The sequence below is a fragment of the Callospermophilus lateralis genome, chromosome 16, assembly GCF_048772815.1.
Source record: "Callospermophilus lateralis isolate mCalLat2 chromosome 16, mCalLat2.hap1, whole genome shotgun sequence".
NCBI classification, from domain to species: domain Eukaryota; kingdom Metazoa; phylum Chordata; class Mammalia; order Rodentia; family Sciuridae; genus Callospermophilus; species Callospermophilus lateralis.
In genome coordinates, this window is record NC_135320.1 from 72,628,751 (window position 1) to 72,656,051 (window position 27,301).

Genomic DNA, 27,301 nt, shown 5'->3' on the forward strand with positions numbered 1-27,301 from the left:
CTCAGGACAAGGGTTATCTTCTCTGCAGGTGCTGCACCTGTTTAAAGGGATGGATGTTATTTGTTGGTTGATTGGTCCATCTTTATGGGAGAGTAGCCTCCACGTCAGTGCTACCAAATGGAAATATGACACAAACCACAAATGCAGTCCACATGTGTAATTTTAAAATTTCCTAGTAGCCATGGCAAAAATGTAGGAAGAAGTTAAATTCATCTTTGTAATACATTTTGAATCACTATCTCTAAAATATTATCATCTCAAAATGGAACTAAAATAAAATGTTAATCTTGAGAGTTACATGTTTTTCATCTATAATCTTGAAAATGCAGTACTTATTTTATACTTAACATCAGATTCACCATATTTCAAGGTGAAAGCTCAGCAACCATATGTGGCTAGTGGCCACCATCATAAGGAGTCCAGTTCCAGACCTTTTGGAAACCAGCACAGGGCAGGGTAGCATCCTCTTGAATGCAAGTTTAATTTTTCAGTCCTTTATCCCAGGAATCTTTCTTCCTCTGTGGTTGAGACTATGGAGAGCTGTATTTTGCAGTACCACTTTGGAACTAAAGAAGTGGGGGACCAGCCCCAGAAGCAAAAGCAAATGTTCTGCAGGTGCTGCACCTGTTTAAATCCTCAGCACAATGATTCCACAGTCAAGTTTTCTTACCCATTTTATTGATGAGGAAATGGAAAAGCACAAAAGTATTAATTACCCCAAGAAGACACAGTATGTGAATGGCAGAGACAGAAACACAACTATAGCCAGGAGCAATGGTGCATGGCTATAATTGCAGTGACTCTTGAGTCTGAGGTTAGTAGGTTTCAAGTTTAAGACCAGCCTCAGCAATTTAGTGAGAGACCCTGTCTCAAAATTAAAAATGAAAGGAGCTGCTGGGAATGTAGCTCAGGGGTTAATTGCCCTATGTTCAGTTCCCTATACCATAAAAAAAAAATAGACCTCCAGTGTCTTACTTCACCGTCCAAGTTCTAAGCCACTATCTCTACGATAAACAATTCCTGTGTTTGTTGAGGTTCTCATAAAGAATTGAAAACAATGTCCTATAAAACTGCCAGTGTATGGCTACAAGACTAAATTTACACTCAGTTCTATGCTATCATTTGTATCTTGGAGTCTATTAAGGTTTATTATTCTATTGAAGTTTAATTTAAAATTTTTCTTTTTATTCTTATCTTTAATTGAGGGGGGGGCTCTTTATCACAGAGCTGCCTCTCCAGTCATTTTTATTTTGAAAAATTTTTTTTTGAGAGAGAGAGATCTTCCATTTCCAATACCAGAAAAAAAAAAAAAGTGTGTGTGTGTATTTTTTAGTTTTCGGTGGACACAACATCTTTGTTTGTAGGTGGTGCTGAGGATCGAACCTGGGCCACACGCACGCCAGGCAAGCACGCTACCGCTTGAGCCACATCCCCAGCCCTTTACTTTGAATTTTGAGATAGGGTCTTGCTAAGTTGCTGAGGCTGGCCTCAAACTTGCGGTCCTCCTGCCTTCACTTCCCAAAATGCTGGGATTACAGGTTTGTGCCACTTGTTCTTACCTTTGATTTTTTAATATTTCCACAAGTCAAAACTAGTTGGTTACCATTATTTAGACTGGGACTGATCTTGTTAGTTCTCATGTTTTTACATAGAAAAGATTTATCCAAGATATGATCCAAAATTCAAATAATTCCTTCTCAAATTCTATTCTTCTTTGTGGGGTCCTTTGAAGTTTTACTGTAAGTGAAACGACATTCTCTCTCTCTTTCTCTTTATTTATTAATTTTTTTCCTGGCAGAGCTGGGGACCAAGGAATCTTGTGCATGCTAAACAATGCTGTACCACGGACCTACCTCCCCAGTCCACAGCAATATAGTCATATGTATGCTTGTGTCCCTGCGCACGCGCGCATTCACACACACATACACACACACACACACTTTTTTTTTTTTTCTGCTATTGGAAATGGAAGATCAAGCCCAGAGCACTTTGCTACATTCTTACCCCGTTTTATTTTTTATTTTGAGACAGGGTCTGTCTAAGTTACTCAGGTTGGTCTCAAACTTGCTATCCTCCTGGCTCAGCCTCCCAGGGATCACAGGCATATGCCATTGAGTGTCCAGCTTAGGACAGCATTTTCAATGGTGTATCATTGAGACTCTGTCTTCCAGAGAGCTATTAGTCTCCACATGTTTTCTTTCTCCCCTGCCTTCTGATTTAGCATCATGGCATCTTTGAGTGGGAGACAGTCTCGTGGGGTAATGAGGGTATGGGGTTTGAGTCCGTCAGTGTTTATGAGTGATAACATGCAGAGCATAGACAATATATGCTTGGCTCATTAGTTAATAACTCTGGGGACCCTTTGGCAAGTTTATATGTCTATTCTCCACTTCTCCCATCTTTAAAATGGGAATAGTTATAATGACTCTGATAGTGATGCTATGAGAACTAAATGATAGAACCATCCCCTGTGCTTTAGCACATGGCCTGGCAGAGTGTTACTGGGTTGGCTAATCATTATTATCATTGTTTTCATTCTCAGTCTTCCTCATCAAATTCCTTGGGGGCAAACTTTAATATAAAGTTTGATGACCTCATTCACTTCTGGACTTAAACAATACCTCTTACACATTGTCTGAATACCTCTTACACTGAAGTGCTTTGAATAGGTGTTTGGATTTATGCCAACAATTTCAAAAGATTTAAAATAGATTTGCAGATTTTTTTTCATTGAGTCATGTATCTGAGATATTCATTTGCTTGACAAAATAGATTTTGTTTTGCTTTTTTTTAGGATATTTTTACCTTTACTGCATGATATAGTCTCTGAAAAATCTAACCTATGCTCTGCATGTTATCACTCATAAAGAATGTTGTCAATATTTGAAATACACACAGCTACCACTTGCTGATGCATAGAGAAGAATGAAGCATAGTTTGACCTTCTGTCTGTTTAATACCTTTACGTTTCTGCCAGGAAGACACAGAAGTAGCAGAAACCTGTATAATCAGAATGTCATGTTTGGTTTCTTCTGTTACCTTTGTTAAGGTGACTTTGAATCCTTTTTCCTTTTCTCTTTCCCATCTTCCCTCTTCCCTACAATCAATTAAATAAATTTTAAGTAGGATATAATTTGGTGTATGAAGTGTTTCATTTTAATATTAGCTAGGAGAACTTTATGCCCTAAAAACCAATTTCCTGCTTTTACATCCTCTTCTTAATGTTGTCAGTTCTAAGGAAGTAATTATTTTAGCCTCTGACTCACTGCTGCTAATGCCTCTTGAGAAGCTTTATACCCCAAATACCTAACATGGTCCTTGTTGAAGTAGGCACTCAAAAACAATTGCTTTATCTTCTTGAACCAAGAATTTTGCTGCTTCCGATGACAGGGCTCCTTCAATTACTGCCTCCTCTCAGGATGATATGAGGTGGCTAATTTTGGCCTGTGATTCAGCTCAGATTTTCCTGAAAAAAATAGCTTTCTAATTCATTCTTAATTCATGTTTTCTTCCAAACACATGGTTAAAACCACAATATTAATATTTTTTTCAAGTTTGGCAATTTTTGTTTTAAATATATAGTATTAAATTACATCAATTACCTGGGTTCTGTAGGCCTTTGGTGTATTAGGGGTAGGGAGACAAACCACTGCAGATCCAGCCTGGACATGTGAAGCAGCTTAGCGCTTACATCTTGTTGGCAGAGAGGGTATGGGTTTCTTCTATGCAGAATCCATTTGCCTTCTAGAAACACCGAGAATGAAGAAAAGACCTGCTACCTGCTTATCCTTGGAAGTTTGTCTGTACTCTCAGGCAATGTCTGTAGTACTTGGTGGATCTTTTAGAACTCAGTAGAAGCCAGGTGCAGTGTCACACAGCTGTAGTCCTAGGTACCTAAGAGACTGAGGTGGGAGGATTGCTTGGGCCCATAAGTTTGAGTCCAACCTGGGCAACATTGCAAGACCCCATCTCAAAAACAAATAAATAAATAATAAAAAACAAAAATCAAGATAAAGAGGTCAACAGGAGATGTAAAAGCAGAAGAAAAGGGAGCAAGTGGTTATCACTGACCATACAGAATGATGCTTCACCAACACAACTCCACCACCAGCCTCGTACAGTTTAGTGAGGTGATGGGCCGTGGCCACCCTGGCTGTGGAGGAATGTAGGGTGATAGTGATGTTGGCAGTGGCAGCTCATGAGCTTCTGTCTGTAAGCCTACCTCGATTCCCTTTTTAACTTTGACACTGGTTTGTAGTTGTAGTCATAGCTCCTTTAGTTCTGTCCTTGCTGTTCTCTCTTATTGCCTTTGCTGTTGAGGCCCCCTCTTACTCCACTAAGTTGCCTACGTGATCCCAAATCCAATATTGTCTTTTATGGCTTTTTGATGCTGAGGTTGCAGCTGAGGTCTACACTTGCTGTGTGGTTGTGAGACTGCTGGGCTAGTTCACTGATTTCATCAAGCCTGTTGGGTTAGGTCACTTTACAGTAAGCATTTCACGAAGGGTAAAAGTATATGACCTTCCTCCTTTCAACAAGATAAGTAGCCTAAAATGTCTTTTATACTCAGCTGAACTTGTAGAGCTCAAGGTGAGTTTTTATCTTTGTCCTTAGACTACATGTGAATGGAATGGAAGCTGATTTCCCCCCTCTTACATCCTCAGCTTTTCAAAATTTCTTTATGTCTGCTAGGGTCACCCTGATGGATAGCTTATCATATATGAGAAAAGAAAACATCTGTATTGTATCATCATTATTTTGGTAGGCCAAATGACATCTCCCTCATGCTTTTTGTAAGTCAAAACATCCAGTCAGCAGGGATCTGTTTCTCTTTAAACAAACCTGAGCTCAGTGCTTCCAGAGCCCCACACATCCTAAGCAGTAAAATTCTCTGTGTTTACATGGCCCCGGCTTTCTGGCTATGTCTGCCTTCCCTATTTCATACCCCAAGCCAAACCCCTAGAGAATTCCACCAAAGCAAAGGATGTCCCAGAAATTATAAATCAAGTAACAAAATTAGTTTTTTTTCCTTTTTTTTTTTTTAAAAAAAAGTTGTCGATGGACCTTTATTTTATTCACTTATTTATATGTGGTGCTGAGAATTGAACCCAGTGCCTCACACGTGCTAGGCAAGTGCTGTACCACTGAGCCACAAGCCCAGCCCCATACAAAATTTGTTTTTAATTATAGCTGTTGATAAGATCACAACTGTGGGCTTCGAACATGTGTTTCTTCTCATTGTCTCCTGTTTAGAGATGAATAGTGTTTAAAAGGAAAGAATAAAACTTATCAAACCGTATATGTTGCAACATTTACTATAATATTAAGATCTTCCATAATCTGAGAAATGGACACCGGGAGCACCTATAAGATTTAGAGTCACCTGTGAACTGTTCTGCTTGATTTTTTTTCCTTCCCTCTTTTTGTTTAGATCATGCATTATTTTTCTGTTTATTTTAAAAGGTTAAGTAGCTTGTATAGCAAATAATTTTTGTATTGAACATGAAGAATATCACATTGAAATGTAGACAGAATTAACTTTCTCTATTTGGAATATAAACGATTACATTTACCCATTGTTATTTCTTGGATCTCTGCTTATATAAATTATAATTATAAAAGAAATGTTTGTCTTAATATTGTTAAGCTTACTGTGTCTTAACATACTCCTTTATTTCTTGATTTCCTTTGACTTCAGAACTTTAAATATCTTCAGTGGGATTCTTGCTAAACTTGCTCTGGATGTCCAGTTAAGAGATCATATTTTTCATGCATCATAGGTGACAGAATTGCACATGAGAGAAGGGCAAAATGTACTCTGAAAGAAGGGCAGAGAAGAAAGGAAATGGGTTCTGTAAAGGAAGGTAATGATCTAAGGCTGAAAGTCTTTAAGACAAAGAACATGTGAAACCCTGTAAGTTGGGCTGGGAATGGAACTCAGTGGCAGAGCACTTCCCCAGCATGCACAAGGGCCTGGGTGTGATGCTCAGCACCACCAAAAGAAAACAAGAAAAGAAAGAGAAGGAAAACACCATATAGAGAAAGAAAATACCATATATTAGTTGCTATGCCATATCTCTTGCATGAGTTACCCCATTTCTTCTTCCTATAGAAACTGTGCAGAAAACAGTGGAGATTTGAAATGTTTAATAAGTTGCCCAAATCACTCACTCAGCTACTCAGCAAACTGGGATTGAAACCGAGACTGTCTGACTATAAAACCTGAATTTTTCATGGAGAGGTATTATTTTGTAAGACTTTATTTAACATAAGGGAGTTTTCAGTAAAGGCCTTGTTTAATTGTTTTGTTTTGATATGAAATAGTGTCTCTTTTGGCAGACTTTGGTGTTAATGAGCTTTCCAGTGGCAGATCGCTCTTGATCACAGTGCTGAGATAGACAGCTGGGACCATGTGTGACTCTAGCAGCACTTAGCACTGGTTTGTGGAGTCAGTGAATTGGTGTGATTTATTGAGGCTATGATACAGCTGCCAACCTGCACTCCTTCAACTTTTGAAGCTACAATCACATGTTCCATCTTCCAGTTACTCACACAAAGCAAGTGCATGAAACTCACGTTAAACTTTTAATGAGAGAGAAAGGATAAAGAATACCTTCAAGGCAAAATTAAGTATTGACAATAATGCAGGCGATTTGTGCACCTGTCCCTCCTCTACTAAGAGGAGAACTTGACTCATGTGCCAAGGCGCACAGCTGGGTGGATGAACACATGGTGACCTTTGTTTCACAGAGGGACAGTGGCTGCTCCTGAGGCATTAAAACTCAAGTCAGTCTTTGGAAACTGAAGTGGGGCATTCAGTGTAATGGCTTCTAAAATTGAATTTTCATAAGCCAAATGGCAGTGTATCATCAGCAAATGATAACAGTAAAAACAACAACAGTGGTTGTAAAATAATTAAAGTGCAATTTGTTGGGTTCTTACAATCTGTTTGGCAATATGTGATGATTAAAGATTATTTAAATTTAACCCTGTCTCTTTATCTTAGACAGTATGTTTTCCATTTGGCTGCAGATGGTGTAGAGCTGAGGAGGTGGAGGATGGAGACTGGGAATTAAACACTAGATTGGTAATTAAAGCTGGAGGAGACACATGATTAGATTAGCAGGCGAATTTCCACTGCAGTTAAAAAATACCTTTAATATATTTTCATGTGTTATGGAATTTGTTTGTATTCAGACTATTTTTTAGGATTTATTTATACCAGAGCCTACACTTTTATGTAATACACTGTGCCAAGAGAAAACAGTAGGTATTAATAAGTATATATATAGATCTGTGTATTTGCAGGTCATAATTTAAGATGTCATTGCTAAAGTCAGCTTGAGGGTTTTTTAAATCAATAAATTCAGAAAATATGGCCAAAAATAAATAACTTATCTCTAAACTTTTATTATAGTATTACTCAGTGTTGTGACGGAAATTTTTGTTAAAATCTGACTGTGAACAAGGGAAGCAGTAATTATAGAGATCACATCAAAGTATAATTGGTTTATTTCTTGGTCCAGATAGCATTAGGAGAGCATCTTGTGACTCTAACAATAGATTATTTACTGAGAACATGTAGAATTACCACTGAATTAAGTGTATCTTTCTTTAAGGCCAATATTATTCATTTGACGAAAGTGAATAGTTTATCATCATTTAAAGACTGTGAATCACCCATATGAATCATTAGGTTAAAAGTTGGCTGGAATATTCTCATTACAGGGATTTCGAATTCTGAGACTCTGATCAAGTGCCTTGTAAGCCCAAGGCATTTTACGAACTGGCATCGGCTTTAAAGGTGCTAATAAATTATTCTTCCGTTTCAATTTCCATTCCATCATTCACATTTAATCTCCAAGATTAATGTTTAACCAGCATAAATATACATTAACAAATGTGGGTAACAATTACAGTTACAACCCTAGATTGCACTTTTGGTGTTGACCTAGAGAGGATGTAATAATGTTCATGAAACACCAAAGGAGGGCGTGAAGAAGTTAGCATTATTGATTAAATGGTTAATGTGAATTGTACTAGGTTACACTTGATTATTTTCCTAGTGGTTTATGGAATTTTGAATCTCACAATTTAAAAAAAGTTGCCATTAATGAGTATTTTTTAAAATTTTATCTTTTCTCCCTCATTTTGTAAAACACTAGGTGTGAAAAGTACCTGACGTATAGTCTACCTAATTCCATAACTGTTAGCTAAGTATATGGATAGATGCTGGACAATAAAAATGTAATCCTGGTATAATTTTGAACAAAGGAAAAGCCTTCAAACTAGGAAAAACCAAATTCCTGTCCTTCCTGTCCTTTCTTCCCAGGGCCCAGCAAGCCCTTCAGGAACTACAGGAGCACACAGATTGGTTTGGGTGGAACTCCTGCACAGACGGCTGCGAAAGGGTTCAGAGTCAGCTCTGTTATGTGCGTGGTGCTCATCCTTCTTACCCATCGTGCTCAAATCTCTTTCAGCCATTTATCCAGTACCTTCCCTGAGCTAAGCATATATGATAGTCTAGGATTTGAGGATGATAGAGTGGCTAAGCCAGTCTGGGCTCTCAGGCAGAGTGACTTAGTTGGGGAAAGAGGTATGCTCTCCCTCTGCCCATCTCCAGAAAACCCTTGTAACACAACAGTATGGTGAGTGTCACAGTCACAGAGAGATGTCCAGTCACTAGGTGTGTATGTGACAACACACTCCATGATGAGCCTGAAGAGTGAATGTTGGAGAAGGTGGCATTTTACCATCACTTTAGTCTTTTCTAACGGTCTGTGGCCTGTGACTTGTACAATTCTGTCAACGTGTGGCCCATGTTGATTTGGGCTCAGAAGTTGTAGCAGTGTGGCCTTGGGCAAGTTACTAAACCAATTTGAGTCTCATTTTTTCCACAATGAAATGAAGGGAAGGAAGAAAAAAAAAAAAAAAAGGAGCAGTCACATTTACCTTGCAAAGTGATCATGAGGCTGGGGTCTGGGTCAGTGGTAGAGCACTTGCCTAGCATGCACCAGGCCCTGGGTTCAACTCCCAGCATTGCAAATGAAACAAAAGAGAATGAAATTGTCTCTGTGAGAATGAAATTGTCTCATAAAGTGCTTAGTAAAATGGCCTGTAGTAAGTGAACAGCTGTTGTCACTGTCATGACTAAACTTCACCAAGGTTAGCAAATGAAGCTACGATCACTGCCCCAAATAGCCTAGTGTTTAGGGGGAGAAACAGGGAGAAAGTGGACAATGACAGTGTAGGGCAGTAAGTGTGGTGATGAAGGGGACACAGGGGCCAGCAGACCACCTTGAAGAGAATAGCTCAAGTTGGGGGTGAGGTCAGGGAAGGTTTCCCTGAGGAACTGCTCAGCAAATTTTTAAAGTGCATGACACATGGAAGCAATTGGGACTGCAAATTGTGTAGAGACCACAAGCCCATGTGGTAGCTATAGAACTAACCTCTTTCTAGAGGCTTCTGCCTCTGTTGTCGGCATCTTCTGGCCTCTGGCTGCAGTGCTGGGTGGCCCCAGGATGCCAGGCATCCTCACCGACTCTTTCTTCTCCCCAGTGTCCAACAAGCACCCGTTTGTGGACAGCAATCTTCTCTACCAGTTCAGAATGAACTTCCGTCGGAGGAGAAGACTGATGGAGCTTCTCAATGAAAAGTCCCCCTCCTCCCAGGAGGCTCATGACAGCCCCTTCTGCCTGAGGAAGCAGAGCCATGACAATCGGAAATCTACCAGCTTCATGTCAGGTACGCCGGCCCCATGATGTATGTGAACCTGTATTTGCCTTATGAAAAATGGTAGAATTATAATTCTTCTTTGTGAAACTGTTTCTCCAGCAGATTTTTATTTAAGAATAACCAAGAAGTATGCAGATAAACAAAACAAAAAGCAAAAAACAAGTTGTTCTCAGGCTTAAATACCGTGAAGTCTGTCTTATGAAATTATGTACTTGAATTAGAGAAGATCACTCGAGCTCATTCATGCCTTATTTACTTTTCATTTACAAACAACTCTCTTCTTCCTCCTTTTTTATCTTTTTATTTTTTTTATACTAGGAATTGAACTCAGGGCACTTTGCCATTGAGCCCCATCCCTAACCCTTTGTGTTTTTAATTTTGAGACAGGGTCTCCCTAAGTTGCTTAGAGCCTCTCTAAGTTGCCAAGGCTGACCTCAAACTTGTAATCCTCCTGCCTCAACTTCCCAAGTCACTGGGATTATAGGTGTGTGCCACCACACCTGGCTCACAATTATATGTCATCAATGATCCTCCTTCTTTCTTCCTTCCTTCCTTCCTTTCTTTTGGTACTTGGGTTTGCCAGGGCACTTGACCACAGAGCCACATCCCCAGCCTCTTTTATTTTTATTTTAAGACAGGGTTTTGCTAAGTTGCTCAGGGCCTCACTAAGTTGCTGAGACTGGCTTTGAATTTGCAATCTTCTTGCCTCAGCTTTCCGAGCTGCTGGGGTTTCAGGTGTGCACCACCATACCCAGGAATGACTAGGTTTTCTAAACCTTGACTTTAAAAGGCTATTTTAAGGACAAATAAAGGAGTTATATATGTGTGTATACAAAAAACAATTAAAAGGCAACTGATTGTCAACCCAACATCAAGAAGTGACACAAAGAAAACTAGGAAAAGCAGCAGCAGGAGCTCATAAAGCACACAACCTGTGGTAATGTGTAGAATCAAGCTGTCTCGGGTTTACAGTTACTAATTGTATGTCACCAGTGGTGTGATTGATATCCACAAAGATAACTTAGAAAAGGTGAACTTGAAGAAAGTGTCATTTTGTTTAAGAGGGTGAGATGCTTAAAGGGGTGTTTGCAACTTCTCGGAAAACTTGGCTTTCACTCAAGGAACTTGTTGGCTGAAGGTCTGGAAGTACTGGGCCTCCCCCAGCACTAGTGGAAGTGTCCTGTCTTGGTTCTGGGTAGGATTTGACTGAGAACACTTACAAGTGTGTGCAGAGATGTTTCTAAGTCCCAGGTACTGAAACAAGATAGGTCGGGTGAATTTTCTCATTTAATTGTTACCACAAACCTAAGAGGATTTTTCATATCTTTATTGTACAGGCAGAGAGGAATTGAGTGGCTTACCCAGGGTTTGAAGTGGCGGATGGAGTTCTCTTGGCTCCTATGTTTACTTTCTCCTGGCCCTGACCTAAGCCCCAGGCATACCTGGTTCGTCAGACATTGCTGGGCTAGAGGAAAGAATGAAGCAAGAGCTGCAAAGGGAAAATAAAAGCTAGCCAAAGATCAGCAGCCTAAGCCTGTGCTCCAAGGTCAGCCTGGACCGACTCAAAGGACACCTAAAGTTGTGTGTCTTCTGAAGGTTGTAGTCTAATGCAAATGCAGAGTTAAGTTCACTTTTGCACTGGTACAAAGGTTTACCTGTTCCTCAAGAGGCCTCAGCAGACTCAAACACATGAAGCTGTTGAGAAGGAGGCTGTAGTCATCATAGTCCCCCAAAAAGCTAGATTTATTTTTTGCTTCTTGTGCCAGGCAGTGGGCAGAGTGCTCTCCATAGCCTCTTTCTTTCATTTGTGGCCCTTCCCCTGCTTGAGAGCCAGCCTGTTCCACGGCAGGAAGAACCAAATCAGAAAATTGAAGACACTGCCTCAAGTAACACTTTGAAAGTATGAATATGTGCTCTCTCTAGTTTTTGTTTTGAGAGAGAGAGAGAGAGAGAGAGAGAGAGAGAATTTTTTAATATTTATTTTTTAGTTATCGACAGACACAACATCTTTGTTTTGTAAGTGGTGCTGAGGATTGAACCCGGGCCGCACGCATGCCAGGCGAGCGCGCTACCGCTTGAGCCACATCCCCAGCCCATGTGCTCTATATTTTAAGCCCCTTCTTTCATGATTCTGAATGATAAATGATTTGATATGAAGTCAAGAGCCATTTACTATCACTGTTTATTTATCACACGTGTAGCCAGCACTGAACTTACACCCTGGCCAGGAACGCTTGGGTTTGGTCATTCCTGAAATAATATCATACTTTCATGGACATTCTATAATCCTTCTGCTTGCACTAATCCTGTGAGCTCACATGGTTACTTTACATCAGGGAAATCGAGGGTCAGAGAACTGAAGACAGTGGCCAAATTGTGCTGTAAGTGGCAGAGCTGCCCCTCAAGTTCCTGCTTTTCTGACTCCAAGGCCAGGGTGTGTTTTCCTGGCCAACGTGCCTTGCTTTGCTGGACCTTGCCTCTGGAAGAAGTGTGGGTGCTCCAGGGAGCCGAGGTGGCCCCCGCAGTGAGTGTGTCTGTCTTCCCTTCTGCAGTCAGCCCCAGCAAGGAGATCAAGATCGTGTCTGCCGTGCGGAGGAGCAGCATGAGCAGCTGTGGCAGCAGCGGCTACTTCAGTAGCAGCCCCACCCTCAGCAGCAGCCCCCCTGTGCTCTGCAACCCCAAATCCGGTGAGTTCACGAAAGGCGGTCCTGCTCCTGGCTATGGGGACTGGGACAGATGTGCAGGCTTCTCCCTGAAATGGAGGGACAGTGCAGGAATCTTGTGAGAGCTGGCTCTTAGGGGAGAGAATAGAACTGGGCAGAGGAGAAATTAGATGGCGAGTCAGTCTCAGTGAAGGCTGCATTGGACCCCAGTGGAAGATCTGTGCTGGGTGGCCCCGTAGAGTCACATGGAGTTGTGTTGAGAGGGCTGGGCTTTTTACCCACCCACAAGTTAACCAGATTTTAAATGTTGCTATCCCAGAGAGGAAGCCATGACTGGCCAGTGCCACTCTCTTCAGAGAAGTGGTTCCCAAAGACAGCTGAGGGCCATCTGCTGTGAGCTCTCCCAGCAGCTGGGAGGAGCCCTTCAGCCCTTGAGGGACAGCTGCTCACTGTAGTAAGAGAAACAGCGCTTCCCCAGGCTGGAGGGTACAGAGACACGTCAGAGGCTCCTGCTCTTAAGGAAGAATGGATCTATGCAGATCCACCTGTCTCTGGAATTCCTGGGTACCTTACACTGTTAAAATCCACTCATCAACCTCTATGGTCTCCGTATGCCTGAGAAAAAAATGTAGGTTCAAAGAATGTTGAATTTGTACTAAGAAATAATCCTCCCTTGACCTCATCACCCAGGAACCTGCAATCCATCCACATTACCCCTTTCTCACTCCCCCTACCTGCCCGGTCCTCACTCTTCTTCCCAGGAGGAGATGGTATGTGACATCATTATAGTCATCACCTGAGAACATCCTCACCTCCAGTTGTTCAGTGCACTTTCCACCTTCCCTTCAGTGTGTCCTTTCAGGGGACTTTGTTCCTTCTGTTCATGTTTCCCCAGTATCAGATGTTGGGGATACAGAGACGAGAGGCCATGACCCCTTAGCTCAATGAGAGCCTCATCCCCGTGGAGGAAAAATCAAAACATAATAAGATGAAGGGCTAAAAGATGTTGTTCAAAAGGTTTAAAGAGAAACTGGTCATCCAGTGCTACTGTCTGGGAAGGTGGCTGCTTTTCCTGATCTAACTTTTGTTTCCCTGCCTTCTGAGAACTGGTGGCAAGAATAAACTTGCAAGCAAATGAAGAAACTTGCTTCCATCCTGGTCCTGGCTGCAAAATTATTGAATACCCATGTTCTACTGGGTTTTGCTGTTACTGGAGTGTGCTTGTAAGGGAGAATGAGAAAGGAGAAGGACTTCCTAGAAAAAGGATATTCAGGGCTTGCCTTGTGTGTGCTAGGCCCTGAGTTCCATCCCCAGCCCAATAATAAAAGAAGAAGAAGGATATTTGAAAGCTGGATAGAAATCTGCAAGGCCTCCTCAAAGTTAAAAGCAAAAGATCTCAGTTTCAAAAAAAAGGACAGTCATGCTATCTCCATTTTTCCATATATATTTGTGTGTGTGTGTGTATACATATATTTATATTTGTGTATATACATATGTATATATTTGCACATGCTAAACAAGTACTCTACCACTGAATTACATCCGCAGCCCCTACCCGCAGATGGATAGGTAGATTAAAAAAACTTTTTTTTTTTTTTTGATATCAGAGATTGAACCTAGGGATGCTTAACCACTGAAGCACATTCGCTGCCTTTTTTACTTTTTACTTAAGACAGGGTCTCACTAAGTTGCTGAGGCTGGCCTCGAACTTACAATCCTCCTGCCTCGGCTGATATTACAGGTGTGTGCCACCAAGGCTGGATATTTATTTTTTTTTGATTGCATATGATAAAATATGAGCAAAGGGGTAATTATTTAAATTAGCAACACATCTGTGTGCTCCAAGGTGGGTTATACTATTTCCTGTTTTCCCCTTTCATCCAGATCAGAGGGAAGAATTCACCGATAAGTGGGCAGAAAAGGAAGCTGCTTTTCTTGAGTCTCTGAGGCCTGGAGCTGTCAGGACTGAATAGTGGCTCCTGCATCTCACTTCTTACCCATATTTTGACAAGCTTCTCCTTCACCCTTGTGAAGGTGGTCAGTACTTTGTGAGCTCATCTATGATCTTTTTTTTTCTCAAGCAGATAAACAGGTCTTCAAAGTAAAGAATTTAAAATTAACCACCCAGAAATATCAATATGTATTTTTTGGTAGTTTATAAAAAAAATGCCTTAAGCCAGACATTCCGCCCAAAAAACTATAGATATTATGACCATAATCAGTATCCTGCTGAAGTGTTATCTTCCAAGGATATGAAAAAAAGAACTCTAAGGATATTTTTTCAAGCCTCAAAAGTTTCTAGTTTTTCAAAGTAATAAAGAAATAAAGTACATTAAAATAAATGGTCAGTGTGATGGTGTCCTGTATTCAGATTCATAAACTCCATGAGGATTTGTGGGGCATGGAGAGGAATTGTCTGCCAGGATTAAAAAATATCTCAGCCTTCCAACATGGACCACTTTTCTTATCTCCTTTCCGTCTACTGAGAGATTCTGTTCCCAGCTGGATATTTAACCTACTCCCTTTTGTTTAGTGAACATAAAATCATTTGCTGTTTTATAAGCTTCTGAGAGCAAAAGTAGTAATCTCAGCCATCTGTCATCTCCGCAGAAGCATTTCACTGCCTTTAACTGAGAGATCTTGTTAGGCCTGGGCTGCACCCAACAGACAAGACCCAGCTGCTTGGAAATCACTCATGCCTTGCCCCACACTCCTGCCCACTTGTGAAGGGCTGGTGTCTGACCTCTGGTTGCCACTTGCAAAGGGAATTAGAGCTGGCACTTGTCCAGGCTGGCCTGGCTCTGGCACTTTCCATTTCTTTGTGGCACTTAAGTCCCTGATTTTCATATAAACTAGAATGCTCTCTGTCCCCCATCAACTATTCTAGAAGGAAGGGGAAATCCTTTCTCCAGTTCTTAATAGGCATACAACAGATGATAAAGTTATTTGTGGGTGTTTTTTATAGCTGGCGGGTCAGGAATTGACTGCTGGCTTTTCCATCTTGGTAGGCAACAGCAACAGGTGAGCCGCTGAAAACAGACATCTTAGGATGAACAGACACCACACCACAGCACTGTCTTCCAGAGCTTCTGAGCCCTTCTGTCTACCTACAAGACAGCATAGTGCAAGGGGTCAGTGTAACACAGTGGCTGAGAGTGTGGGCATGGCCATGCAACATCTGACTTTGGTCCTAATTCTGGAAGCTGCTAATTAGCTTTAGGTCCTTGGCCATAAATACTTTAACTATTTTAGGTTTGTTTTCTCACATATAAAATGAGGATACTGATGAACCTAACTCATTAGTTCTTGTGATAATTAACTGAATAATGGGTTACCTAGCATGATACTCAGGACATGCTGAATTCTCAGAAAAATTCACCAGTTTTATTACTATGGGCACAAGGCAGTATTATATGTATCCCTGTGTTCCTATGTTATTTAGGAAATGAGTAGAGCTTTAATGCATGGGACAAGGGCAGTGTGGGAATGGGGCTGGATCGGGTTAGTTCTTAAAGCTTGACTATCAGACTGCTAGAGCTATTTTTTCCTACCTTTGAAACATATAAATGCATAATAGATTTATAAGAGAGAAATGGGAAAAATAGAAAACATGACATTTTCCTTTATAGGAAAACTTTGACCCTGTCCTTTGTCCCTTCTGCTTCTATTCCTTTTGCTACCCACCAACTCCTTAGCTCTGTGGGTGGGTTTAGGGTTACTTATTTGCTGATATTTTAGTACTAACAGTGGGGCAGGGGCTTGGCCACTGTAGTTCACTGATGGTCACGTATCTGCTGAATGAATGAAGGAAGGTCTTTCAAGTACTCATTCCCTGACCCTGTGTCTGCTTCTCAGTGCTCAAGAGGCCAGTCACTTCTGAGGAGCTCCTGACTCCTGGGGCACCGTATGCAAGGAAGACGTTCACGGTATGCTTATGCCTTGTTTTGTCTCCTGTGATACTCATTTTTCTGTCATGTCAACATGTTGATGTGTAGCTCATGGACTGAATTGAAAACTTGTCCTAAATTTCCTTTGTTTTTCACGTGTGTCGTGAGCAAACTATGTTAACATAAACAAAACACATTTGTGTCTTTCCAGACTACCACAATTTATTGAATAACAGTAAATTCACAGGCTATACCATGCTGATCAGTGGCAGTTCACTGAATATTTGTGGGTCACCTGGTAGTCATAAGCCAGGAGATCACAGGTTCTTTTACTCTAATCTTAGTTTCTAGTATCTGTAACACTCAAGTTATACTTTATACAATTATATATACAGTTTACAGAAAGGTCAAGAAGAAGTTAAGGTAGCCATTGGGGTTCAGGAGGCTGCACTGAGAGCAAAGGCAGAGAGAGACATGAATGCAGAGTCAAAGAGTCAGTGGAGGTGGTCGGGATACAGAACTGTCAAAGCACAGGAACTTATGCTAGGCCAAGGTCTGCCTGGACAGCAGGTTCACAGTGTCAGCTTGAGATGTTAGCTTGGAGTGGGTGTGCTTGGTGATTGCTGGCAGGAGAAACTATGCTCTGCTAAAGCCCAAGGACAGAGATTCAGAGGTTCATCACTGTGGGTTTTCCTGGGCAAGCTTGGGATGAGTGACAGGTGACAGGAAAAGGGTGCTGTCGTGACCAGACTCAGGGTTCTCTTCCAATTTGGGCCTCAAGTAGGGGGTTGCTTCATTCAGTAGTCTGGGGTGTTCGATTAGCTCATGAGCCTGTTTTATTTTTCCCCCATATGAGTTTGATACACCTGTCCATGTGCTTCTGATTAATTTGATGAGTCCATAGGTGGCCATTTTTTTCTTTTTTTTTAGAGAGAGAAAGAAAGAATTTTTTAATATTTATTTTTTAGTTTTCGGTGGACATAACATCTTTATTTTATGTTTATGTGGTGCTGAGGATCGAACCCAGAGCCCTGCACATGCGAGGCAAGCGCACTATCAATTGAGCCACATCCCCAACCCAAGGTGGCCATTTTTATTAGTGCGATTAATTTTTCAGTTTGTGGCTTATGGTTGTTTTATGTTTGTCTGTTTGTACAAACAAGGTATAGACTCATTCTACCAGAGCACTTAAACTCAACATTGCGTAGCTTATGGCAGATTACAAAATGGGGCAGCTCAGGTTTAGACCCAGCCTGAACACTGCTGTTTTATATATCAAGAAATAACTCAGAGAGGGCACAGCCTACTCTCCATATTATGATAGTAGGCTTTTTTTTTTTTTTTTGGCACTAAGACACTAAAACATAAAACACATTAGGACTTTACATGATTTACATGTTATTCACATAGTATTTTAAATTATTTTTGATATGTCTTTTAAAAGAGATTTCCATTATGCCCTTATGCTAATGTAATTATGGAATTCTAAGGCAAATGGTAGTTCAAATAATGCTAACAATTTCTTCTGCATTACACTTAATTTTAAAAATCACTTAAAACAGAAGAACTCTTGAATAAATTGTTCCACTGTAAGGAGTGGTGCCTTTTACAATATCAGCAAACCCTGAGTTGTGAAGGCATCTAATTTGGGGCCCTGTGTGGCTGTGAGAGGCTCCTGAAGACCTACTGGGGGAAGGCCCTGCAGCCTTAACTCTGCCTCCCTCAAGGCCCAGAGGTTTTCTTCAGAATGTGGAAGTCTTCTGATTGACAGCACCTCCCCCATCCCCTTCCTTTCAAATTCCTCAAATGTACATCAACTTCCTCTTTTATGCACTTCTCTTTCCTCTTGTTTTCTAACCGTTCCATTACCTCAGGTAGAAACACACACACACACACACACACACACACACACACACAAAAGCTTTCCACAATCATACACAATGCAAACATTTTTTGATGGCTACTTCTGTTGCTGAGCTGGAGGACTTAACGTGCATTTGGGAGTCAAATTTTGAATAATAAACAAAATAATAGCAAACCCTAAAATCACTAAAGTGCCTAAGAATCTTGAGAATTTCCACCAAATTCCTGCTTTCCCCAGTCTCCAGCTTTGAAGAGACGGTGGATTGTATTTGTTTTAGGCTTTTAGTTTTATGCCAGCATTGCTAGTAATTGATTGCGAATGCGAGCACCCAGGGAATGTAACTGCCAATTATATTAGTTATTCTATAGGAAAAGGTTATGTACTATTTCTAAAATAACTTTTAGATTGGAGTCTACTTATAAATTGAGAACTTTATGTACCTTTCACTTCTTTTTTCTCTTCCCTTCTTTGTTTCTGTTGTTGGTACTTGGAATTGAATACAAGGGTGCTCTACCACTGAGCTATATTCCCAACCCTTTTTATTTTTCTCTTTTGAGATAGTCTCTCTAAGTTGCCCAGGGTGACCTCAAATTTGCAATCCTCCTGTGGAAGTCTTCAGAATCACTGGAATTACAAGTGCATGCCACTGCGCCTGGATCACTTTATTTTCTTGGTATAGAAAATTGTTTCAAGAAATACTAGGCTCTTCATATTTCTCATTATTATAATTTAAATTGTTATTCCAGACATGAGTGACATAGCTAGATAATAGTGTATTGTTTGGATCCAGATGGAAAAGACAAACTTGGGGTAGAGATTGGATTTGGAGAGAAATTTCAACCATGTTTTTAAGATCTTCTAAACTTTCTACTAGATTTTGATATTGAATCGTCGAGCAGCCTAAGAAAGAGGCAGTCTGCCAATTATTTATTGAGTAGTGCCCTCCCAAAAGCAACTTCCTTCCGCCAAACAGGTTCTGTTTCTCAGCCACATTTTCCACAGAGCTCTGCCTGCTTTCATGATAGAAGCAAAGTATTCCATCCCCTTAACAAGGTGGCGAGGAAGTGGAGAAAGATGTGTCATGGCACATGCTTAATCCTGTGCTGGTTTTCTGTCTCTTGGCAGGACAGGCAAATTGCCAGGGACTGCCTGTTGATTGCTAATTGTGGTTTTCTTCTCTAGATTGTTGGCGATGCGGTTGGCTGGGGCTTTGTGGTACGAGGAAGTAAGCCATGCCACATCCAGGCTGTGGACCCCAGTGGCCCTGCAGCGGCAGCAGGAATGAAGGTACTCCCAGGTTTTTCTGACTTGGTTCGTATCTGTCCTGGGTTTGGCCTGCATTGGCTGCAATTCTGTCATGGGATCCAAAGCCCTCTCAGGTTGTGTCCTTTCTGTTTCTTAATCTCCACACCCTTTACCTGTCCCAGGTAACACTTCTAGCCTTATTTAATTATTTGATGCCATCTATACTTTCTCTCCCTAAGTGCTTTTGTTCCATTTTTGTCAAGTTTTCTTTTCCCTTTCTGAAGACAAACTTGGGGTAGAGATTGGATTTGGAGAGAAAAAATAGGGTCGAGATGAAGCCAACCAGGGAAAAAGATTTGCCCACTTCTTGCCTCTGCTTTGTAGTCTCCAAACTCCCATTGTTTTTCTTTGTTTTTTTTTCCACATTTCTCTTCTTAATGCTGAATTTGGAGGAGAGGAAATAAATATATATATATACACATATTTATTTATTTGTTTGTTTGTTTTCAGCAGGGAGGGATGCTGGGGATTGAACTCAGGGGCACTCAACCAATGAGTCACATCCCCAGCCCTATTTTGTATCTTATTTAGAGACAGGGTCTCACTAAGTTGCTGAGGCTGGCTTTGAACTTGTGATCTTCCTGCCGCTAGGATTACAGGTATGCGCCACCATACCCAAGTGTATTTATTTTATTTTTATATATTTACATAAACATATGTATTTCTTTTTGCTTAAATCTCATATTAAAATCTGCTGTTTATATTGTAGGCAAGGTCCATTCTGTGGATTATGTGCCATGAGTAGGTCATACTAGACTATAATGAGCACATATTGAGAAAAGAAGTCATGGAATTTGAAGAGAACTATATTCATATCTTGATTCTGCTAGTTACTGGCTTTTTGAGCAAGTTTGGTGACATCTCAGAACCTATTTCCTCTTCTCTGAAATGGCATTAATCTTTCCCTTAACTCTTTTATGGATTATATATGTGGACATACTTGATAAAGTGCAAACAGCTACACAAATATCAATTCGATATTGAATGAACTGAAAGATTTTCTGGCAATAATTTTACATATTGTTTGGTACTGAAGTGATGTGTGTCCAAGAAAATTTGGAAAACACAGACAAGCCTAAAAAAAGTTGAAATTGCCTATCATCTTTCTTAATCCAGAAATGACAACTATATAACCTTCTAAAAGCATACCTTCTGGATGGATAATTAGCACCCTGTAGAGTAGTACCATTTGCGTTTTGATTTTTATTTTCCTAGACTTCTTGTATGCATATATGGAAATACATTGTCTTTATAACAGAAATTAAAGAGAATATTGAAAGCATTGGTTTTTCTCAGAGCTTCGAAACACCTTTATCTAGCACAGTTTTGTTCTGTCATCTGTGAAACATTTCCCAGGGCGTATTGATCTCAGTTATCTGGGACATGGGAGGGTTCAGCAAGCTGGAAAGCTATAGATCACTCTCACCATTCACTCATCAGTGCTTTCATCCTCTCCCATCAGGCTTTTTCTGGTGCAGCAACAGGCATGATTTGATTCTCCACCTGTCTGGTTTGCAGCATGTGCCCTCTGGCGTTGGTGTACACACTGGGGAAAAAGAGGGAGCAAAGAGCTTCACCTTTAGTGCCAGTCTAGGTAATCAGGCTGGTATGATTAGGTGCTGGCCCTGCACCCTGATTTCACAACCTTGTCCGAATGGGGGAGGCACAGGCCTGATGTGCCCTGTGCCCCACGGCAGCTTTGAAAACCTCAGAAGACCTTCCCTACCTTCTCAGTACCACAGCAGGCACAGCACCAAAGAAACTCAGCAGGAAAGTTGGCTAGGAACATAAAGGGCAAGCACTTGTGTCTGTGCCGAGGCTGAATTTCTCATTTTCTAATGGAACTCTTGGCTGTGGGAAGGATCTTACATTTTATTTCCACAGTAAAGTACCCAGTATGGATGATTTTGGCAGAGAGCTTCGATGCTGAGCGTGCATTCGTTCACATGAGGACTTGGCTCTAAGCACATTTCCTTTGAGGAAAACAGTAGATTTATATTGCAGCTGAAGAACTTGCTTTGCCTAGCCAAGTGTATAGGGAATTTAATTGATTTAATTCATCTCTGTCAATTAACATGCATAATTGGCATGTCAGTTAATTAACTATTTGCTGTATGTACCTGGATAAATGGGTTTCCTGATATATGTATTTTTTATTTTATAAACTAATACATCATATGGTTTATATTTTTATTTTCATTGGAAGTTTATAATGGTTTTCCTATATCCTGGAGCTGTATAGAATTCATCAGAGTAGCTCTTCTACAATTGCATAACATAGCACTCTTATTCAGCAGAATGTTCTATCCTGAGCTTCTCAAAAGTAGCTTTATTTGTATTCTATCCCATTTTATTTTATTTGCAGTACTGGGGATGGAATCCAGGGGTGCTGCACCACTGATCCATATCCCCAGCTCTTCTTTTAAATTTTTTAAAATTTTGAGACAGGGTCTCTCCAAGTTGCCAAGGCTGAATTTGAACTTGTGATCCTCTAGCCTCAGCATCTGGAGTTGCTAGGATTATAGGCTAACACAAAGCAGCCAGCACCTTGCCAGGGTAATTCTTCCTGAACAGGAAGGAATAAGCCACAGGAGAATGAAAGTCTGAAATAATTAGTGAAGAAATAAGACAAAGTCAGAATTAGTTTTAAGGGAGCGCCAGATGGGTTCTCCCAGTCCTGGTGGAAGCTGGAACAGAACAGTTAGAAAACAGCTCCGATTCTTTCTTTCTTTCTTTCTTTCTTTCTTTCTTTCTTTCTTTCTTTCTTTCTTTCTTTCTTTCTTTCTCTTTCTTTCTTTCTCTTTCTTTCTTTCTTTCTTTCTTTCTCTTTCTTCCTTCCTTCCTTCCTTCCTTCCTTCCTTCCTTCCTTCCTTCCTTCCTTTCTTTCCTTCTTTCTTTCCTTCTTTCCTTCCTTCTTTCCTTCCTTCCTTCCTTCCTTCCTTCCTTCCTTCCTTCCTTCCTTTCTTTCTTGGTTGTTCAAAACATTACAAAGCTCATGACATATCATCTTTCATACATTTGATTCAAGTGGGTTATGAACTCCCATTTTTACCCCAAATACAAATTGCAGAATCACATAGGTTACATGTCCACAATTTTACATAATGCCATATTAGTGACTGTTAAATTCTACTACCTTTCCTATCTTCGATTCTTTATTTAAGGGAGAGCATCAAAGGCGGGGATAGGTTTCAGTGGGTGGAGTCTTGCTTCATGGTGTATTGCAGTGGACAGGTTGATTGGCATCTTAGGAAGCCACACCTATTTCTGGGAGTCTGTGTGGCTAGGTGGCTGCAGCAGGTCACCCCATCTCTGGTGCTGTGTGGAACCTGGCGGAGCTGAATAGAACTCATATGTATCTGGGCTGTCTTAACCAGCAGAAGTGCTACTGGAAGTTTCCAGATACCAGACCTTCCTATTCATTGACTACAATGCCAGTTTGGTCCATACATAGTCCACGATGGCTCTTGACAACATGTGTGTGCCACCTCATCCAACTTAAAACCATTTTAAACTGCACACACTTCATCTCCTTGGAAATTAATAAAACAAATCAGCATATTAAAATTCTAATCTTACAGAGGGCTAATTTTGTTTCAATTGTTTAACAGCATTTTATCACTTAAGAGAAACACTCAAATGGAGTCTTTATTGGTTAAGATAGCTCTCAAACTGTTAGAAGATGCCTTTGGCCAAACTGTATTGGAATGAAATTTATAGAGAGATAGTTTTGAATTGCACTGTTGGTTTGCTGGTTAAATGAAAATGATGGTGAATATCATGCCCTTTGAATAATTTAGCTGTGTTTATTCATTAGAGATACTTTGTGCATGATTCTGTGATCTAAAACACTTAGTAATCTAATATTTTACCACCTGTGTTAGTAATAGAATGTTTCACTTCTATAATGTAATACTAAATGCTTGTTTTCACCAACCTGTCTTGCCATAAGGTTTTGATTTTGCGGTTCTCTCAAGGGGTCTAAGGGAAGGTCTGCTTATGTCTCTACAACTCTAGAGTGGAGTATGAAATATGCAAAGTGTCAAAAGTGTGGTGCACCCATGGCTGCACGTTTTCTATCTGCTGACTTTTCACTCATCTTTGGGATTTCATCAGCAGCTACTGTTCCTTTCAATACAAAAGGGGAAGGGAGGAAACATGAAAAGGAACACAGTTTCCTGAATATCTTCTCTGCCTGTTCCTTACTGGCCCTTCTCTTCATGAGCCCATTTAATGGCTACAGCAAAATACTAATATCCTGGGGGAGCAGCAATTTCAGGATCTCTGTCTTCTCTGTCACTCCAGTTAACTCCATTTCTGGACCACGCTATGATCACCTTGTCCTACATGATCCTCTAATAAATGGCCTTCTTTCTAACCAGGCAGACTTTTTACATTTCACTAGTATCTCATGATCGCGCCTATGTCCAGCTCTTAAGTAAATCTAATTAATTGACTCTGGCTATGAATGCTCTAATGGCTTCCTGTCACAATGAGAATAAACTCCAGATGCCTTTTGTGGACTGCAGAGTCCTTGATCTGGTTCTGCAGATCAGAACCTCATCTCCTGCACTGTGTTGCTTATAGCACCCCTGACCTTCTCTTTGTGCTTCCCAAATATCAGGTTTGTTCCTACTTGAGGAAAGATGGCTGGTTCCATCGTTGTCTTTCTAATCTCAGGTTACATGTTGATTTTTCAGAGAAGCCTTCCTTAAATATCCTGTGATATTCCCCTATCTTCCACCAGCTGCTCTTAATCAGATCATCCTGCTCTCTTAGTCATTTCAGTCTGCTGTATCAAAAATAATATAAACTCGCGGCTGAGGTTGTAGCTCAGCGATAGAGTGTTTGCCTAACACGTGTGAGACACTGGGTTTAATCCTCAGCACCATATAAAAATAAATAAATGAATAAAATAAAGGTATTATGTCCAATAATAATAATATACACTGGGAGGTGTAAATGACAAGCCTTTGTTTGGAAAGTCCGAGATCAAGATACTGGCGGATCCATTGTCTGTCAAGGCCTGCTACCTGGTTTTCAAAGGCCGCCTTCTTGCTGTTTCCTCACGTGTCATAGAGCAGAGAGAAGAGCAAGTCTTCCTGTCATCTTCTTATAAAGGCACCAGTCCCATCCACTCTCATGACCTAATCCCTTCCTGAAGGCCCCGCCTCTGTGTTCTTCTACAAAAGGTTCAGGGAACTTACATTCGGAGCCACCTGTATCATGAACTTGGGCCTTTCCCATATATGGTCTTGACTTTTGAAGGTGGGTGGGTTACAGTCTCTCTACTTCACAAGTGAGGAAACCCAATTAATTCCTTCCTGGTTACCAGTTTGTAGATATCAAGAGCTAAGATTCAAATCCACATGCTTCTCATAGTATTAGTTCAAGAAATACAAACCGAGGCACAGCCCAATAGATGACATGTCCCATTAAAATCTTAAACCCTAGGTCGACTGCTCTTGGATTCATGACCTTTCATGTCTCCTGTGCAGAGACTGTATATTCTATTCAAAGTACATTGGTAAAGTGGTCACATGTTCATCTGGGTTGGCTTGAAGAAGATCAAATGAGTAGTTTTAGTCCCTGGCTCTGGCCCCTCACTTAGGTGAGGACTAGATCTTGCAGTGTCATCCAAGTGAAAAATCTAAAATACTCACTTTCGTTAGTTAAATGAAACACTTGTTAGAGCCAACAGTTCAGCCTTTAGGCTATGAAGGAATCTGAGCCATATTTACAAGTAAAGGACAAAAGATATCCTTGCTTTTTTCTGGAAAGTTTATTTTTCTTGTGGGAATAATTAAATCTTGCCAGAAGCAGTATTCCAGTTTTCATGCTGCCCCGTGCCAAGTCTCAGAGGGATTTCAAGACTCCTGGCTTCTTTTCTTGTTTCCTGCTGTGATGAATTGATGGATATGGACTGACTCCATCTCTTTTCTCTGTTTACTTACTTCTTTGCATGTTTATATAGAAACAGAACTATCTGAGTCAGAATAAGGAATTAGTAGCCATTATATCTTTTTTCTCCCTTAAAAATTGACTTGTTTTTTACACAGAGAGAAAAAAATTTCAAAATCCTGCCCATTGATCTTTCCTCCCCAGGGACAGAGTGCTGTGTTATTTCATGGAATTTACCTACTGCACCCATAGAGGCCAGATTCTTACCTAATTAGCCAAGTCAGTTTGGGCACTAAAGTAAATTATGGAATGACCATCCACAGAGATTTTTTTTAAAATGACTTCATTTGATGTTTTTAAAAGTAGCTCCTTTCCAGGTGACATCAGGGTGCTCGGTGCCTTGGCTGGCCCTTGCAGAGGGTGACAGGAATAGTGGGGACGAGAATTCTCCGCTTGCCACCGGGCAGGACTGGGAGGGAAGAGACAATTCCTTTGCCTGGGAAGGACCTGCCAACAAGCGAGGGCCACTTCCCGGGCTCAGCTCACATCATCTCCTGCTCTGTCCCCTTCCTTAGCAGGGAGCCTTCCCTGTGCCAGGCTCCAACAGTCCTCAAGTGCACATTCACCTCTACCATGTGCTTGGCATTAGGTTAGGCCATCCTGGGATTTACAGTTGAGAGAGGAAAAGAGACATTAAGCAAACACTTCCCCTAATGAAAGTAGAATTATTGTAGGAAAGGAAAGGGGGAAAAAAACCTGATGCTTCTGTTTTTGCAGAATAAAGGAGGAATGAGCAGGAGCACTCCTCCACCTTCAGGGGAAAGAAGGCCTGAGCTGAGACCCAAAGAATGAACAGAAACTAGCTAAGTGTGTGTACACCCTGCATGTGTATGGGTGTGCACAGGATTGGGTGTTCACATGGGTACACACACACAGGTTTTATTCTGTATGGAGGGAACCCAGAAGGTAGCATGGTGTCTTGCAGAAAAGAATGAAAGTCATAACCAGACTGCAGTGTGAGGAGAATTGGGAAGGAGGGAGCTATGGGTTAGGGAAGTTTCTTGCCTTTTAAAAAAATTATCAGCCCCATGAGGAATATGTTTTTTTCTAGTTATCCCTCCCTGTGAAATGTAGATCCCAGTGATTTACAGAGTGCCTGTTCATTATGTTCTACTGTATATTTGTATACAGTGTGTGTGTGTATACATATATATATTCTATTATATATATGTCTATACAAATGCACATATGCTTTATACTTAAAAATAGGATAAGCTGGGTGAAACAGGTCACAGCTAAAATCCCAGCAACTCAGGAGGCAAAGGCAAGAGGATTGCAAGTTCAAGGGCAGTCTCAGCAACTTAGCAAGGTTCTAAGCAAATTAACAAGATCCTGTCTCAAAATAAAAAATAAAAAGAGGATATAGATCAATGATCCAGTGTCCCTGGATTCAACCTCCAGTACTGCCAAATCAGTCAAAATGATTTAATCAACACACACACACACACACACACACACACACACAAATACATACATATACACATATATATACATTTTTTCATACTCTAAGAAGCAATATTTATTCTTTAGGGGCTATGTCCCCTTTCCTCCATGAGAAAGCATGATTTAGAGGAAGGAAGAGGCTCAAGAGCTTTATAAAATTATGTTCTGAATTGAGGCATAGTTTTCATGCATTAATGCACATGGCTTTTTAGTGTGTAGTTTACAGGTTTGGTCAGATGTGCACGCTAGTGTCACTACCAGTCAGACTGTAGGACATGTCATTCCAGGAAACTCTTCACATCTCTTTCATGTCAGCCCCTCTACCAGAGGCAGCCATGGATATGATTTCTGTCATAAGTAATTGGGGTTTTGGAGTCAGATGGATCCCGGCGCCCCTCCTCCTGCCTGTGTAAGGTTTGGCACATCATTTAGCTTCCCCAGAC

The 27,301-nt window shown here is 40.8% G+C and overlaps 1 protein-coding gene across 3 annotated transcripts in view; it reads left to right on the forward strand.

The window, feature by feature from the left end:
* Positions 1-27,301, forward strand: part of Deptor (DEP domain containing MTOR interacting protein) — a 140,534-nt gene that overhangs the window by 83,718 nt on the left and 29,515 nt on the right. The window contains exons 5-10 of one of the 3 annotated variants that reach the window (XM_076835417.2): positions 9,559-9,744; positions 12,288-12,422; positions 16,254-16,324; positions 19,332-19,436; positions 19,986-20,053; positions 20,164-20,736. In XM_076835417.2, coding sequence (XP_076691532.1) covers positions 9,559-9,744; positions 12,288-12,422; positions 16,254-16,324; positions 19,332-19,436; positions 19,986-20,030 — 542 coding nt within the window. In that variant the 3' untranslated portion in view covers positions 20,031-20,053; positions 20,164-20,736. Of the gene's footprint in view, positions 1-9,558; positions 9,745-12,287; positions 12,423-14,282; positions 14,627-16,253; positions 16,325-19,331; positions 19,437-19,985; positions 20,054-20,163; positions 20,737-27,301 lie in introns of those variants that run through there. The other 2 variants (XM_076835416.2, XM_076835418.2) reach the window with 2 other exon arrangements.